Source organism: Motacilla alba, chromosome 4, assembly GCF_015832195.1.
Source record: "Motacilla alba alba isolate MOTALB_02 chromosome 4, Motacilla_alba_V1.0_pri, whole genome shotgun sequence".
NCBI lineage: Eukaryota > Metazoa > Chordata > Aves > Passeriformes > Motacillidae > Motacilla > Motacilla alba.
In genome coordinates this window covers 7,987,468-8,003,774 of record NC_052019.1, presented here as the reverse complement: position 1 = coordinate 8,003,774, position 16,307 = coordinate 7,987,468, and the positions used below count along the sequence as shown (strand labels likewise).

Below are 16,307 nucleotides of genomic sequence, written 5' to 3'. Positions count from 1 at the left end.
TACAAAATCTGGGATGGAGTGGAGGAGAGCCTCCCCAGTCACATGCATTTCTTGTTTTGCTTCTTGATGGGTGCATAAAAGCAGTGGTGGCAGATTTAGGGCTTTTATTGACAATAACACAACATTTGTTGTTTTCTTAAAGACCTAACTCTGAGAGGCAGACAATGACATAAGATTGTTGGCTTTCTGCATTTCTGATTACAGACAAGAACTTGCAAACCCTACAGCCTAAAAAATCCTGGAGACCAAGAATAACTCTAAATGCATAGTTTTAAAGCCTGTCATTCATAAAAATCAAACTGATTCATTTGGAGGCACAACAGGTTATTTAAATACAGCACTGATGATTTTGCAGCAAAATCTGTCTTTCTCATATCAGCTGGAGCTAACAGGTGTGTTTGTAACACTAGAGACTCCTTTTTTCCCTCCCTCTGTATTTCTCAAAGACTAAATCAATTTGCTTTTTATAGCTACATTCACTTTTTTTTTTGTTGTGCACATAGCCTGAACACTGCCTGCCCTCCCTCTGCTTGACCCTGCCTTGGCCAGAACCTTGTGGCTTTCTCCCCATGTGTTCCTCCAGTGCCCCAATCTTTCTTTGTGCAGCGTCTCCTGTTTCACATAAGCTCCATCTGCTGGGAAAAGGGAGAACCTCGGTGGTTTTCATTCTGAACTGCAAATACTTTTCCCTCAATTTGGAAAGATTTTCGAAATTACCTGTTTCTGCTCCCCTAGCTGAGCTCCTGGCCCATCTGCATGCCAAATTTAACTAATGACAACCTAATATGTTATTTTTATGGCATTTTGTGTTGCTAATTTGGGTCAAGCCTAAGCAATCTTTTAAAATACCACTTTTTGACTTGAATTTGAGCAGGTAGGTAATTATCCTTGGAAGGAGAATGACTGTTTGTAGACGTTATTGCCATCCAGGCACACTCTGCGTGGCTTTTCAGGGCAGTGTTTGAAGAGACGCCCAGGGCAGGCTGTTTCTGTGCTAATGTGTAGCCAGTGCTGCTTGGTTTTGGCACATTTACAGACAGGAGTGAACTTGTGACCTAGACATACACACAGCAAATCGTAATCCAGCCACCACTTGAACTTTTACCTTTGGGTGTAACACTGACAGAGCAACAGGCTTCAGTATCCCATGAATCTCTCCTAAAAATCCCTGATTATGATTGGAAGTATTTTCTTTAAAAAAAACTACTAATAATCTGTTGGCTTTCTCCCTGGAGTAGAAACTTAATGCAACTTGCTACACAGTAATGTCTTCCCCCCCCTTTCTTCACATTTACGCTGAACAGTGGAGAATAAAGATGAGGTTAATCCCGTATTGTTAAACCTATTCAGGGAGACAACCTGGGGGTTGCCATGGAAACAGAATCTACAGCCTAAACGCATAATTCTACTCTTCAGGGCTGTCTACAGACCTGTACTGATACGTAGCTTATTGAGTCACACTGTGTACACAAACACGATGTTGCAGCAGTGAAATGGCAAAGGTGCCTCCCAACTCATCAGACGTTAATTACACCCCCACCTCTTCCCACTTACAGCCCAGAGCATCCAACACTGCCCCCCTTTCCCCTCCTGAATCCCATCTCCCTGGGCCTTCCCGCCAGCTCCGTTTGTGTTTGTCCTCAGGGTGGACTGGGGAACCGAGGCCGTGTCTGTGTCTCTGGCAGGAGTGTCACAGATTTGGTACTGTCACACAGCCACTGTCACAAGCCACAGGGCACCTCAAGCTGGGAGTGGGGGGAGCTGCTATCAATCCTCAAAAACATCAACAGGATCTAGGAGAGCTTCCTGAGCCATGTCTTCAGGGAAGGGCTGACAAACTTACAGTTCTACTCCTTGTTCATACAAACATTTGCCCCCCAGTTTCTAGACAGATTTCTAAAACTTCCTCACTAAGAATGATAGATTCATCTGCGCCTTTGTCTTATCTCTGCAGGCAATGCAGAGCCCTAGGGCTGTGCTATGCTTTTATAGGTCTTAGGCATCATACCTCTTTCAGACAAGTGAAACAGTCCTGCCTTTGTGATATCACTGGGCTCTGCTCATACAGCAATAAAATACATATTTCAGTATTCACACAGCCTATAACAACCATCAAAATTTCCTTTTATTTGGAAGTTGTTTTGAATTGGTTTAGACAACTCCTATCTTCCTTTGCTTCTATTTAATATCCAGGGGAAAAGTTCTATTTAACATGAAAAAGCAATCTTAGTTTTGTTCAAATATTGCATTTATTTTAATGATTCTCAGATCCCTATTATATCCATCTAGAAAGAAGGCTTTGTATTTCTTTCTTTTAGTCTCTCTCATCCTATTCCTGCTGGAAAACAGATTTTTCAGCAAGATGGCTGACGACTTTTTCAGACAACATGGTTGCTTTAAGAACCAGGTCTAAAATGGCTGTGTAGCTGTTGATTTTTTTTTTTTTTAACAGAACCCCAAAACCCTAGTAACTATGTGGTATCGTGTTTTATTCTGGGGATAAGTGTTTTCTCTGTGAACTCATGGGCTGTTCTCTGGCTGGAATAGGATGTTTTTCTTTAAAACAAAAACTGACTCCTGTGGAAAGCCCATGTGCCACCTACAGTCACTCAGTGTTTTCCTGTGGCAGCAATTTGTACAAATACTTGAAAATTTTTAATTCTTAGTCTTTTCTTAAGCATTACTTCATAATGCTTGGTAAATGAACACAATCAATGAGTATTTTTAAACTGTATCTATTTGGGAAATTTTCACAGAGTGTATAATCAATCCTTTTCATATACAGTAGCAAACCCTGTAACTTCCAGGTATAAACAAATCTGGAACAAAAGACTGTACAAAAACATAACGAATTCAGCTCTGAAAAGGCCCATGCATCTACATTGTCTGCCACCCTGAATACTAATGAATTTAATGAAACTATTGAAAGGCTGGTTACTTGTCTGCATAAATGTATTGAGACCTCTGTAATCATCTGTTTGCTGTCTGAAACCTCTTGTCAATAGTTTAATGACTTCAGAGCATATTATTCTTCTTGTATAGGCTTCATATAATGTTTCTACATAATTAAGCAGCTTTGTTAGAGGAACTGCCATTAGTTGCCCCATTTCATTTGGTTTTGTTATCAGCCAACCAGAAAGAAAAAATAACAAGAGAAAGATACAAACGCAGTCTAGTGAGAGATGTGTAGATTGGGAAGATGTTGTTTGGTTGGTTTTTTATGCCATTAACGTAAAGCACTATTGTCTTGTTGCACATTTTAAAATAATTTTAACCATTTAATTGCAGTACATATTTAAATACTTGTAAAACAAACACAGCTGGCTAAAAATCTTGCAGTGCATTTGGGAGCCTAAGATTTCAAAAGCAGCTCTAATAAGTACATAAATAGTAATACCCATTAATTTGTTAATGATCACTAAATGTAAACAACACTAGCATTTCTATAGCCACAGTGAGAAAAGTGTTGTGTATTTTTAATATTCAGACAATTGCATATTCCATCTTCATTAATACTTTTGAATTTAAAATACAAGTAATATAAATTTCATCTAAATTTTTTGTACTTCAGAGAAACCCTGGGCATCTTCTTTAAATACATAAAAGAACTCTATATTGTTACCAACTAATTTCCTGCATTTGCCTAGTCCTAAGCACGATCAGATAAACTGCAAACTCACTTGTTTTTATTGTTATGAAACACTGTTTTCAGTCACATTTTGGGTCAAACTTGAATGCTGCTGCTACCCCTTATGTATAAGGTTAAGTAACATGTATTTTCTTTGGGGTTGAGGCAGGCGTAGAGGTGACCAAGTGCCTGGTGTTGTGAGTTACCTGTGAGGCAGGAGAGGTCTGATCCCACAGCTCCCTTGTCCCCCTGGAGCCCTGTCCTTGGGGCAGCCATCTTGTTGGCAGGGCAGGCAGCCATCTTGTCCACAGACAGTCCCAGCAGCTTTTCCCCCATTTTTTCTGGAACAAGGAAGGCATAAACACCTAAACCTCATGTACACAGTTTGTAAAATGCCACTGTTCTCGGATTAAATTATAATTTCTGCAGTTTGGTTCTTGTTATTCACTGCATCTGCCAATACAGTTAAAAATAGAGAAAGTGCCACATAATACTGCATTAACTGAGTACTGAAATATTTGATAAGAGATCCTACCGCTGGCCAGGATTCGACTAGCATGTGAAGAATATCATGCTGCTTGTAGTCCAACTATTAACCAGCACTAGTGTGGCACATCCGACAACTGACCGATCTATGTGCTATTTCCTATCAAAACCATCCCAGCTCCACCACAAAGCCATTTTTTTTCTGTCACACCCCGAGATCCACAAGCAACACACGTGTGTGCAGCAGAACGCCTGCCGCCAGCCTTGGCGTGCGGGAACACGGCCGCACCCACCGCAGGATCACAGGGCCGTCAGGGCTGGCAGGGACCTCTGGGCATCACCGATCCAGCCTGTGCCAAAGAGGAAAGCACCGTGCGCGGCTGGAGCGCTGCACTTTGCGCCGGGGTTATGTGTGGCCACGGCGCTCTGGGCGGCTCCGTGAGGCACCGGCGCCCGCCCTTCACAGCGGGCACGGCCTGTGGCCTTCCCGGCCTGGCGGGGACCGTGGGCTGCGAGCGAGCCACGCTCGGGGAAAGAAGCCCCGGGTGCCCACCGCAGCCCCGGCGGCTCCCCTCGGGCGGCTGTGGGGAAGAGCCGCAGCCGCGCCCGCCCCTCGGTGACGCCATCCCCGCCGCCCGGCGCCACCGCCGCTCTCACCGTGCGCTCCGGACTACGGCTCCCGACGTGCCCGGCGTCGCGGGGCGGTGCCGGCCGAACGCGGCTCCCGGGCGCTGCTGGGCGTGTGGGGATCGCCGCGGCCCGGGCGGCGGGACAGCAGCGGGGCCGGAGCCGCCCGCCCGCCCACCGAGCGCCGCTATGGCGTCCATGCTGCTGCAGAGCTGCGGGCGGCGCGCCTGCCGCCTGCCCCGAGCGCTGCGCCGCCCGCCACGGCCCGGTGAGGCTCCCCGCGGGCCGCCCGCCGGCTGCGGCCCGCCGGGCCTGGCCGGGAGGGCAACGGGGAGGGAGGGCGGCCGGAGGCGTCTGGGGGCTCCGGGCGTGGGCGGAGAGGCCGCCGCGGGAGGGAAGGGCCGCGGCCGAGTCCCCGCCGCTCTGTCCGCTGGGACTGGCGCCGCTCCCGGCCCGGCCCACGCTCGGCGGCTGCTGCGGCCTCTTCGCATGTGCTTCCGTGGCAGCGTGGTTGGAGGGGAGGATTTACCCTAAGGGCAGTGGGACACGCGTGTCTCCTAAATGCCGGCTGGTAGGGGAAGGGAAAAACACGTGCTTTTTGTTAAAGTGCAGGAACGCGTTACTATGTCTCGGCCCTGCCTGCCTTGCTCTCGGCGTGGCTTGGGTGTGAAGTGGGGCTGTCACTAGTTATGTGCTTCTTCTCTTTATGAAAGCGCAAGGGGATGTTTTCTTAGTCTGTGTTAGGGACGAAATATGAATTTGCCTTTTCCAAGTGGCTTTGAAAGCTTAGGAAAATAAAAACCAAGCGCATCGTGTGGTACTGATTAGTAATGAAGATAATTTGGCAGTTTAAATATCTCTGGTTGGTGAAGCTTTGTGGCATGAAACAACTGATAACTTGTGAGGTACGTGAGGCCTGTGGCTGCTCTTGACATCCTGAGCTGGAATGGCAGGGGGTGAGTGAGGACTTGCCTGTCACTGACACAGAGCCCCGACCTGTCCTGGGAGTGCTGTCACTGAGAGCAGGGCAGCTGCATGCTCACATCCAGGCAGACCTGATGAGCTGTAGGGATGCTTGTTCATTGCAAAGAACAGCTGTCCTCTTGGTAACCAATACTCACTCAAGTGTAGTATCTTCTTCTGACTGGTGGGTTTTGTGAGCTACTGTTGTGGAGTCATTTATTTAGGTTAAGCCAGGACAGTGTCCTGAACAAAAACCTGGGCTATCCTAACCACACAGTTTATTAAAAATGGGGAAAAAGATCATCCATATACCTTCAAATTAGGTAGGAGCTTTGATTGTTCTTGTGGCATAGCGTAAGAAGTACTGCTAATGATTGCTGCAATTTTGGTTGTTATAAACCCTAGACATCCTAAGCTGAAATGCTGTGATAGAATCAAATAATTAGTGTGCTGTGGTGTACTGTGGTTATGATACAATTAATACTTTTATTTGGGGTGTTAATCTATTATTAACACATTCTTGTATGTTGTATTTTTTTCTGTATTGTTTTGCTTTACTTAGCTCATCTTCTTTGCTTTACGTGTAAGTAGTCTAAGATTAAGTTAAAGCTAAGTGCTTCTAAGAACCCTAAACGTTATTCCTGTGAAGATCAGACTGTTAAGTACTGCAAGCTTACACTTCCCTAGGGACTTACTTCATGATAGCATTTTATTTTTAAAAATTCTAAACATAGTAACAGTATGGCTATTCTACATTAAAAACTTTGGGTTTCATGCTTCATTAAATTCAAGTATGAAGTTTCCCATGACTTCATGCGAAAGTTCCCTTTTCCATGAGGAACATGTTAACATACAGCTTCTCTGGCACTACTGCCCTTCTTTCTTACTAATCCAATTCAGGTTTCTTAAATGAGCAGTATTGAGTATGGTTAAGCAACATTCACCTTGTTCAGATGCTTTTGTACCTCTGTATTATCCCAGAAGCAAGGATTATGGACTTTGCCCCTTTTTGAAGGAAGTGTATCTTTTATTTCAGGGTTGGTTTACTCATAGGTACATGGTTATAAGAGACACTGCAAAACCTAAAGAGCTCTGGTCAGAACTGGCAAAGTTGGAATTAGCATTTTCTGTTAGCCTGTTCTCACTCTGAACGTGCTGTACAACAAGAAGCTTAGCATGCTTTCTTACAGTAACCTTGGAATTTTGTTCTTTGACCCCTTCCTTAACATTTAATGAGTCTGGTTGGAAAGAAGGTAAGTGAAGTGGAAGTATCTTGCTGCTATGGAGTTTTATCTGAGAAACTCCAAGCCACTTTTCCAGATCATCCCTCCTAGTTCTAGGGGCACTGTCCATAGCAGGCAATGCCCTCTCCTAGTAGGACCCTTGCTTTAGGCACATAAGGCTCTGTGGGTTTCCTGGCACTGGGGTGAGACGGATTACTGTGCTGTGACTTATCCCTCCAGACACCGAGTACTTCTCTGCTTTGCTCAGCTGCTCCTTGAGGTCAGGGATGTCCTTCTGGGTTGGCCTCTTGGGTTAAGTTATTTAGCTGCTGTTCTCTCTGTAAATGCTAGAGAGTATCACAATGCCTTCACAGATTCTCAGGGCTTGCTTTTTGAGCTAGACATAGACAGTTTTCCCCAGGCTCTGCTTGCTGTGGTAGTGAGTATTAGAGTTTGATACAACTTGATGTGGGTAAATCCTTTGACTTAATAATGCCACAGCTTTTGCTCTAATTTCTTCAGAGCCCACTTAGCATGGTACATCCCTTGATTATCAAGATTTTCCTCAGATAAGTTAACTTACCTTCTATACCTTCCAATTGTCCCATCTGATTTTGGCAGCATCTCTTTCCCCTAATAATTAGAGTATTTTCTTGGAAAAGGCTTTTGTCCATCAGCATTGGGAGCTGTGTTTTCTCAGATACAGTTGTGTACTTTAGATTCTGTCATAGGCTGTATCGTGGCTTTGGTGGTGGGAAAGGTTACCATGGACCTCTCAAATGACCTTTGTATCCTGCTGTCTCTTAGGATTGACCAGGAATGGTAGGTTCCAGATGGGAGAAGCAAACCACAATATGCCTACTCTATCCAGCCTTCCAATTTTATTTTGGTTACCAGTGAATTCTGGAAAGATTGACCAAAAAGAGTCAACATGTTTGAAGTCTTGTGTATTTTTTTTAAGATCTGTCCAGAAGTCTTTTTGCTCTTGGCAGTAGCTACCTATTGAGTTACTGTAGCAAGGTTTGTTTTTTTAAGTTGCTTTAGGAACTTGAATTCCTTTCTAGTGGGATCAGGGATGACTTTCAGTGATTGTAGGTTGGTAGCTTTTTATGTTGTTTATGCTTCTTCTGTGGTTGAAGACTTTCAGACATGGCCCTTTTCTGAAGCACGTGACTTAGATGATTTGTGATTTGATGATCTTCTCAGTTTATTTCCAGAATGGATGCTGTTTGTCTGTGTACCAGGATAGAGGGTGCTTGTATATAGGTGTCAGCCCTTCTTTTGGACTTTATTAGCTACTATGAGGACTGATTCTGAGGTAGTGTTCAAATAAAATTCATGTTGAGGGATACAGTGTTTTCTGGAAAGTTAACTTTTCAGGTTCTTTGGGTCAGGCTCTCACCCCTCCCTTCAGGACAATTTGTATCCTTTGCAGACAGATCATGGGGTAGAGCTATTTTTACCAGGTGCTAATCAGAATGGGCAGCAATGTATTGAAATGATGTTGTGGTTCCACCTCTCTAGTGAAGTCTATTTAGGTTCCTGCTTGTGTTTTATTTGTTTTGCTTAAAACAAAACAGAAAGGCATTATAATCCTAAACACTTGGCAGGGGCTCCTCTGATACTATGTTGTCATAGAGCTGTTAAAAAATTACATTTGCTTTCAGTGAATTTCTTTGCAATATAGTTTCTTGCCTGAGGGACTTGGAAAGAAACCTGTCTTCAGACATTGAGCACGAGGAACCAACCTCACACATCTACAGAGTTCAACTTTAAATGTTAAACAACATCTTTTTTGTGCTTTCAAAAGTATAATTTCTATGTAAAGATAAATCTTTTCACTCATGCATTTGTGTGGAGCTCACTACGTGGATATATGTCTTCCTGAATTTCAGAATTGGTGCTAATTATTGGTATTTTTCTAGGTAACTTGGGAGATCGGGCATGTCTTAGCTGTACATCCCTGAGGCTGGCAAACAAAATGTGAGTAAATATGAATGTTTTTCTGAACTATCAGCTAGTATACTGTCATAGAATGTAGGTTTAAATCTAGACACAGTGCTAAAATGTGAGCTCCAGTTTGTGTTAATGACAGATTAAAGGAAGTCTGAGTATTACTCGCTTCACCTGGTTGGTTGTGTGTGGGAGAAAGAAAGTGAAATCTTCCCCTCTTTGCCCACTTCCTCCCTTTTTGTTTCACTTCTAATGTGAAATCAGTAGAATAATGATGTCTATCTTGGGTGATTCCAGGTGCCATAATGGGATGCATACTTTGTCCATGGAGTTCCATAGAGTAAACATTCAGTTGAGGCTCGTTGAAAATCACAGTTGACAGATAAGAGTGTAGAGAATCTGAGTGGGATCTCTGTTAAACCAAAGAAAGGAGTTTATTGTATGTTGCAGCCCTGGGTGATGGTGTCCTCTTCTGAAAACAAATCCAGCTGTTGTGTGCCCTTTTGGAACTGAAGGAGTTGAATGTTGGCAGAATCCATTCTCTGTTCCTGACTTAGCTCACGAGGGATACTTGTAGATAAGAATTTCCTAACTCCTGTCCTTGGAATGTTAAAATACTGGTTCTGTTCTGTATTTATAAACTGACTGCTCAGGATACAGGGACTATTCTTTGATTTCCTGAGTTTTCATTTTAGCATAAGGATGTGTCCCTAGACACAATCCTCTAATGCAAAACAAACCAATTCTTTTTTAGACATGTTAGTTCCATATCACTGTAAAATTAATGATGATTAATTTTTTAGAGTACATAAAACCTTTTCAAATATCTATTTTTAATATGTTAGTGCATAAGACCTCTCTTTGGAAGCTGGAAAATTATGGTTTTAAACCTGTTAGGCTGGAGCACCTCTCCTATGAAGACTGAGAAAGTTGGGGTTCTTCAGCATGAAGAAGAGAAGGCTCCAGAGAAGCCTTACAGCACCTTCCAGTACCTAAAGGGGTTACAAGGGAGCTGGAGAGGGAATTTTGTCAATGGAATGGAGTGACAAGGAGAGGGGAATAGCTTTAAAATGAAAGAAAGTAGGTTTAGATTAGATATAAGGAAGAAATTCTTTGCTCTGTGCTGGTGAGGTGCTGAAACAGGTTGCGCAGAGAATTTTTGGATGCTCCATCCCTGGAAGTGTTCAAGGCCAGGCTGCATGGGGCTCTGAGTAACCTGGTATAGTGGAAGATGTCCCTGCCTGTGGCAAGGGGCTTGGAACTGTGTGGTCTTTAGGTCCCTTCCAACCCAAACCATCCTATGATTCTCTGGTGAAATGAGCAGCAGAATATTAGGACAGAAAATCTTAGTCTATTGAGAAGGTTTGGGGTAGGGTTTTTGGGGTTTTTTTGCCTTTTTTTTTTTTTTTTTTTTTTTTGTTTTGTTTTTTTTTTTTTTAACCCTAATCAAAGCTGCTATTAATATAGTGTTGTCACTTAAAATATAACAAACTAATGCCCTCACCCCACATGACACAGGGGAATGAATGCAGGGGACTCTAGTGATAAGTACTGAGGACAGGTGGGATAGGAGTTGTGTGTCTGACATCCTTCTTGTGAAAGTGTGTCAAGAGAGGCACATTTCTTGCAATATTTTTATTCCCTGCAGACTCAGAACCAGTTCTGCTGTCAGAGCTTTCTTCCTCTCTGCATGCAGAAGAGTGTCAATGTATGTAGGTGGAGCTTGGCTTGTAGGCCTGGAGCTCTGCTTTTGGGAAATGCCTTGGAGTCAGGGTGGATTGATTTATGCAGGTGTTTTAATCTGGTTTTGAATATGTAGCTTATTTTCCTAAAGTAATTAAGCTGTAATTCTTATTAGTTAATATCTGTGCAAATGTGTAGTTTTCTAGCTAACCAAGGGACTGTTTTGTGCAACTGTATATGTTCCAGCAGTTGTCTGACCACTGAATGGTCAGATGCTAAAACTAAAGTTTAAACTAGAAAATAGTGTGTCTTTAAAAAGTAATAATTTAGTATTTTTTTATACGAAGCTCTTATTTGAATAACATTGGGTAGATAGAACCATTAAAGTAAATTAAAACTCTCTTGAGCATGTAATAATTAAATTCAAAAAGTGTTTCTGTCTGAAAATTGAGTGAGGCTTGCACTTTTAAGTGTATGATAAACATTTTCTTCCTTAAAATGTTACTGAGAGCTGTAAAGCCATTTGCACCTATTTTCCATTCATTGACTGAAGACAAAAACACATTCTGATTTTGTTTTCATGGTTTTTATTTCTCACTGGCTCCATGAAGAAAACACCTCAGTCATTTCTGTCCTGTAGATATCTTACTGCCGGTATTTCAGTTTGAGGGACACTAATGGAACTCATTTATATGAGTTATTTTATCTACTCATTTATATGAAATATTTTATCTACTATTTCATTTTTGTCCCGTTTTTTATTAAAAGTGTGTACAATCTTACTTGCACATAACGAGTGGTTCTTCTGTGTATATTGGAATGTTAGTGGTGTTTGAGCAGTGCTTCCCTGCTAACTTCAGTCTACATTTAATGAAAGAAAAGAAGAAAGTTCTGAACAAGGCAGAAGAGTGTTGGTTCTCTCTGTCCCAGCTCAGTACTGTGATGGAAGTTTTTGCAAAAGGTTCTGCTGAATAAGGAAAACTGGATGCATGGAGATAGTAAGAGAGGAACTCTAATGAAATTGGATTCCTCTGGTACTAATTCTCTGACTCAGCACCTATCCCAAGTATACCACTTAGATTTTTTTTTTTGTCTTGAGTGTTTTGCACAAAGAGGAGAAGTAATAGAAGGGACTTCATGTTACTCATGAATTTACATATCAGTTTTCAAGTGTAGCTTTCTAAGTGGAAAGCACATGTGGTGGCTGCTCTTTATTTAATTGGAGTAAAATAAACTACCTTTCCAAAGTCATATAATGGAAAATTCCCTGCAGGTGAATGTTTTTTTTGTCATGAAGTAAAGCCAAATATTCTTTTTATGTATAGACATTGGTTTTAATTATCAAAAATTATTTTTCCCTTAAATATGGAGTTGATATTTCTCAAATTATTTTTTCCCTTAAATATGGGGTTGATATAAACCATAAAAATGGTTTATAAATACATAAATATATATATCTGTGCAAATATACATATATATATAAATAGCTGATGATCTGTTGCTAATTATTGAATGCTTTTTTCTCTTGAAGGACTGTACACTTTAAATATTGCACTAGTGTCCCTCCTGTTTACGCCTACTCCAAAAAAGCTCACTATTGTTGTTGGACTAAAGGATCTGAGCAAATACACTTCACTCTTACGAGCTCTTCTGGCTCATGGACACCACTAGCAACCGTGGGTGTTTTAGGTCCCCAGTATCTTCCAGTTAGGTGGTGGCATTCTTCACGTCCCCTTCAAGATGACTCCATAGTTGAAAAGTCACTCAAGTCCTTAAAGGACAAAAACAAGAAGCTGGAAGAAGGAGGTCCTGTATATAGTCCAACAGAAGTGGAAGTTGTAAAAAAATCTCTCGGGCAGAGGATTGTGGATGAACTGAAGCACTATTACCACGGGTTTCGGTTGCTGTGGATTGACACAAAAATAGCTGCGAGGATGCTCTGGAGAATCCTGCACGGGAACACTTTGTCTCGTCGGGAACGGAGACAGGTACTGAGTAAAGACCACTTTCCTCTGGGTGTCCTTGGTGATTGCTCTGTTTATTAGAACTGAGTTACTTCTTTTTGTTGTCTTCTGTTCCTAGAATTAAAATTTCTCAGTGTGTTTCCTTCCTCTTCACTAAGTGGACACTAAAATTTTTGGGTATTACCCCAAAACTTTTTTCCTGTGTTGCCCATTATTGAAGATAAGTTTGTAATTTTCTTGTTGGAACAGCAGAGGATTCTTCTGTTTTGTCACATGGGCAGCAATTGGGGTTTGTTCTCAAGTTCCCAGCCATGTGCCATATACAGTCATTTTCTCTGTTTTTTCACTCCAGCTGGAAAAATAGTGGGAAACATTGCTAATAAACACTGCTAGTAAAGGTTGTATCTGTGCCAGTTCAGTTCCCATTTGTTGCTTAATGGGGTTCTTTTGAACGGGATAAAAGCTGCAGGCTGAAATGCATGATTGATGATGTGCTATCTCAGTTAGAAATATATCTGAAATAATTTTAGCCCAGATATATTTCCTTTATTTATGGCATGTTGCTTACATTTATGAAACTAAAAATGCAACTGATAATTGTAAAGAAAAGGGAAATGGAATTTGGAGTGCAAAATGTGATTGCTCTCAAATTAGGATAATATATATGTATTTCAATAGTAATTTCAGGTTTTGGATGAAATTGGCGTATTTAATTAGAATGGAAAGTTATATGGGTATTTAAAAACATTGGATGTGAGTTCATATATGAAAAGACTGCAAAATATTAAGCTGATATCATTAATTTCTTTTTTTTTGTAAAGAATACATTGATATTCAACATCAGTTCATTGGTAAAATGTCAAACATGCTGATTTGACAGTTCTCATTTTACTGTTTTTAAGGACAAGCAGTTTAAGTGGTTTATAGAGATTAAAAATTCAAGTCTGTCTTCTTGCCTTTATAAAAAAAAAAAGCATTTCAGCTGTTGCTGGAAAGATGTTCTAGAAGAAGAGCTGGAGAGCAGAAGGTGTGTGTGCTCTGGGGCAAAGTGCACAGTGCTGCCTGTGGGCTGTGTGCTCCCTGCAGTTTGTACACCTGCACTCACAATGTGCTGACTTCACATCTCTGCCCTCAAAACTTCCAGTAAATGATCAAAAATACAAGTATCTGCTCTTTGTTTTTATAATCTCTTGATAAAAGTTGGTCACATTTGAACAATTTGGTGTGTAGTTAAAACCCATCACCCATCACATCTTAAGTGCAGTATGAAAATTCTTCCTAAATTCAGAAGGTTAGACAAGTAGCAAAAATTGTTACAGGCAGGTGTAGCAGTTTCTGTCTCTGGGTGGGTGTAGTTTCCTATCAGACTCCTCTGCTTGATGGTCTCAGCATCTTCCTTGGCTGCTACAAGAGAGTGCTTGGCAGCTGATCCAGCTGAGACGGGCCTCAGCAATAAATAAAACAGTCTCTGCTGACGTGAGAGGGGATTATGGAGTACCAGAAAGAGTAACTGAGGATAGGGGAAGGTGAGGACTGCAGGACTTCTTGAAGTAGCAGTTCTGGCTTGTGCTGGTTTATTGAGAGCTTTGGGGAACTTGAAAAGCCAAGCGAGACAAATTAATTCATGGTTTAAAACAGAATGGGAAATTCTCCAGGGGGAAGATTGGAACCATTCATTTTCCTGCCTCTTTCATGTTTACTGCACCATACTTCAGAGAAATCATATGAACAGCAGTAATATTCCATCAATTTATGGATTTATTCATTTGATTACCTTTTGATTTTGTTATCTAGTGATGATAGAGCTGTCTTGCCCATGTTTAAGTAGTGATCTGGCATTTGGCCTTCCTAGATTTGTTTTTTTGTGCAAATGTTCGTTTTCAGTATTAATTCTCTTTTTAAATGAAATAGCCATTTATTTGTTTGCAGGTATAAATTATTGTTTGCATTGGTGTAGCCTGTCTCTTATCTAATGATGTATATATGGTTTTATATGCCTGCAAATCCAGTGTAGGAGATGTAGAGAAAATAGTTTTAATAACTACAGTAATATTAGTTTCTCAATCTAGGTTTTGTGTTTTCTGTACTTGGAGGACGAGGATATTGTGTCTCTGGAGTTGAGGGCATGGTAGGCTCAGAACCCAGGGTCACTGAAAAGCAAACCAGGCTGCAGCTGAAAAAACCCTTTTGGGTTTTTTTTTTTAAACCTTAGTTCAAGTTTGTTTCAACACAGCTCATTTTTTTATCAGTTCAACCTTAAATTTTAGTATACTGACCGATTTAAAGAAGTCTTAACATTTTGGTGCTGGATTACCTCCTGAACTTTAAAAAATATAAAATAAAAATTGATGTATATACTGCTTTAAAAGTATTAAGCTGCACACTGACAGTCCTAGAGAAATCTTATCTTCATGCAGACTGACAAATGAGTTATTTCTGCCTGCCCTTTCCTTCCTCTTTGGAGGCAATAATGGAAAGTTATCCAAGTAATCTAACCACATGAACAAGCAATTGCAGCATGGCTAATGCAAAGGGACCCATTGCTTATGTAAACTAAAAGTCAGTTCCAAAACTCTGCTTGTACAATTGCTGTGAGCGTTTGGATTCAGCAGGGTCACAGATCTACCCTTAGGAGAGAAGGCAGGAAGAAGTGAAACATGGTACTGACTTAAAAAAACCTAACTGCTCTGGTGCTGGCTCCTGCAGCAGGGTGGTTCAGGATGTGGCAGCGAGCTGGCAAACACAAGGGAGTTTGTGGCAAGAGTGCCAGCTTTACAGACTCTTCCCTGCAGAGGAAGGAAGAGTGGAATACCCAGCTGCAGCAGCAGGTACAGGGAGTCACAAGGTTCTCATGCCGCGCTGCCAAATACTGTGTGTGTAATCCTACACCATTGTATTAGGTTCCTGCATAAAGCTGTTTCCCTTGAGTTAGCCGAGGGTGCAGTGCCATGATTTGTGAAAGCTGATCCAGGACGGTGCTGCTGTGAAAAGCTTGGTGCTTAAATCAAGTTTTCCTGCCCCACCCCTGCTTGGTTTGTACTGATCCTTTTTTCCCTGCCTGTGTATGTATTTATGGGTCAGTTTTAGCTGGATCAGTGGTGTGACTGCCAGTGCACCTTCATGGCTCCTTGTACCGTGTCTCAGGTTAGCATTAAGTTGGCTTAATCCGGTGGTAAAACTGCTTCCATGGATATGGATTTTGTAGAAATACTTGCACGCATTGTCTGAGAATAGAGACTGGGGAAAAATAGGAACTCTGTACTCTATAGAAATTTTTGAGGTTTTTTTTTTTTAGGGAAAATGTACTTTTCTTCTGAGTTTTAAAATTTTCTTCCAAACTTTCTTACTTTTTTTTTTGTTTTTTAACTCCATGGTAGTCATTTGCCTTCTATTGTTGGAATGAATGGAAAAATCCTTGAGCCTCAAAACAATGGACCAAAGTATCCCTTCTGGGAAACTGAATTTTTTTATGTACAAAGAAAAATGCCAGACTTTGAATCTGTAGAGCATGTGCCTTCTACATACAGTAGTGGTTAAGATTTTGGCTGGTTTTATGGTAAGAAAATTCTGAATGAAGTTTTGCAGGTTTTGTATTCTAGCAAATCAGTCCTGAGGACGTGGGATCTGTGCTGGTTGTTGCTGCTGTTCCCCTTGATTGCCATGAACTGTGGGAGAGGCTGGAGTGGGCAGCATGGATTTACTGCTGTAATTGCATTTATGCTGCCAGTTTTTGCCACTCAGAGCTGTGTTTATCAAGTCTTGATGTGGAATGACAGTGCT

The 16,307-nt window shown here is 41.5% G+C and overlaps 2 protein-coding genes across 4 annotated transcripts in view; one reads left to right on the top strand and one right to left on the bottom strand.

The window, feature by feature from the left end:
- Positions 1-4,908, bottom strand: part of NSD2 (nuclear receptor binding SET domain protein 2) — a 98,234-nt gene extending 93,326 nt beyond the window's left edge. Inside the window, exons 1-2 of one of the 3 annotated variants that reach the window (XM_038136732.1) lie at positions 4,772-4,908; positions 3,835-3,969 (exon numbers count right to left, since the gene is read on the bottom strand). The gene's annotated coding sequence lies outside the window, so the exon portion shown is untranslated. Of the gene's footprint in view, positions 1-3,834; positions 3,970-4,348; positions 4,545-4,771 lie in introns of those variants that run through there. The other 2 variants (XM_038136736.1, XM_038136733.1) reach the window with 2 other exon arrangements.
- LETM1 (leucine zipper and EF-hand containing transmembrane protein 1) overlaps positions 4,445-16,307 on the top strand; it is a 29,020-nt gene continuing 17,157 nt past the window's right edge. The window contains exons 1-3 of the mRNA XM_038136741.1: positions 4,445-5,009; positions 8,853-8,910; positions 12,095-12,551. Coding sequence (XP_037992669.1) covers positions 4,523-5,009; positions 8,853-8,910; positions 12,095-12,551 — 1,002 coding nt within the window. The 5' untranslated portion in view covers positions 4,445-4,522. The remainder of the gene's footprint in view (positions 5,010-8,852; positions 8,911-12,094; positions 12,552-16,307) is intronic.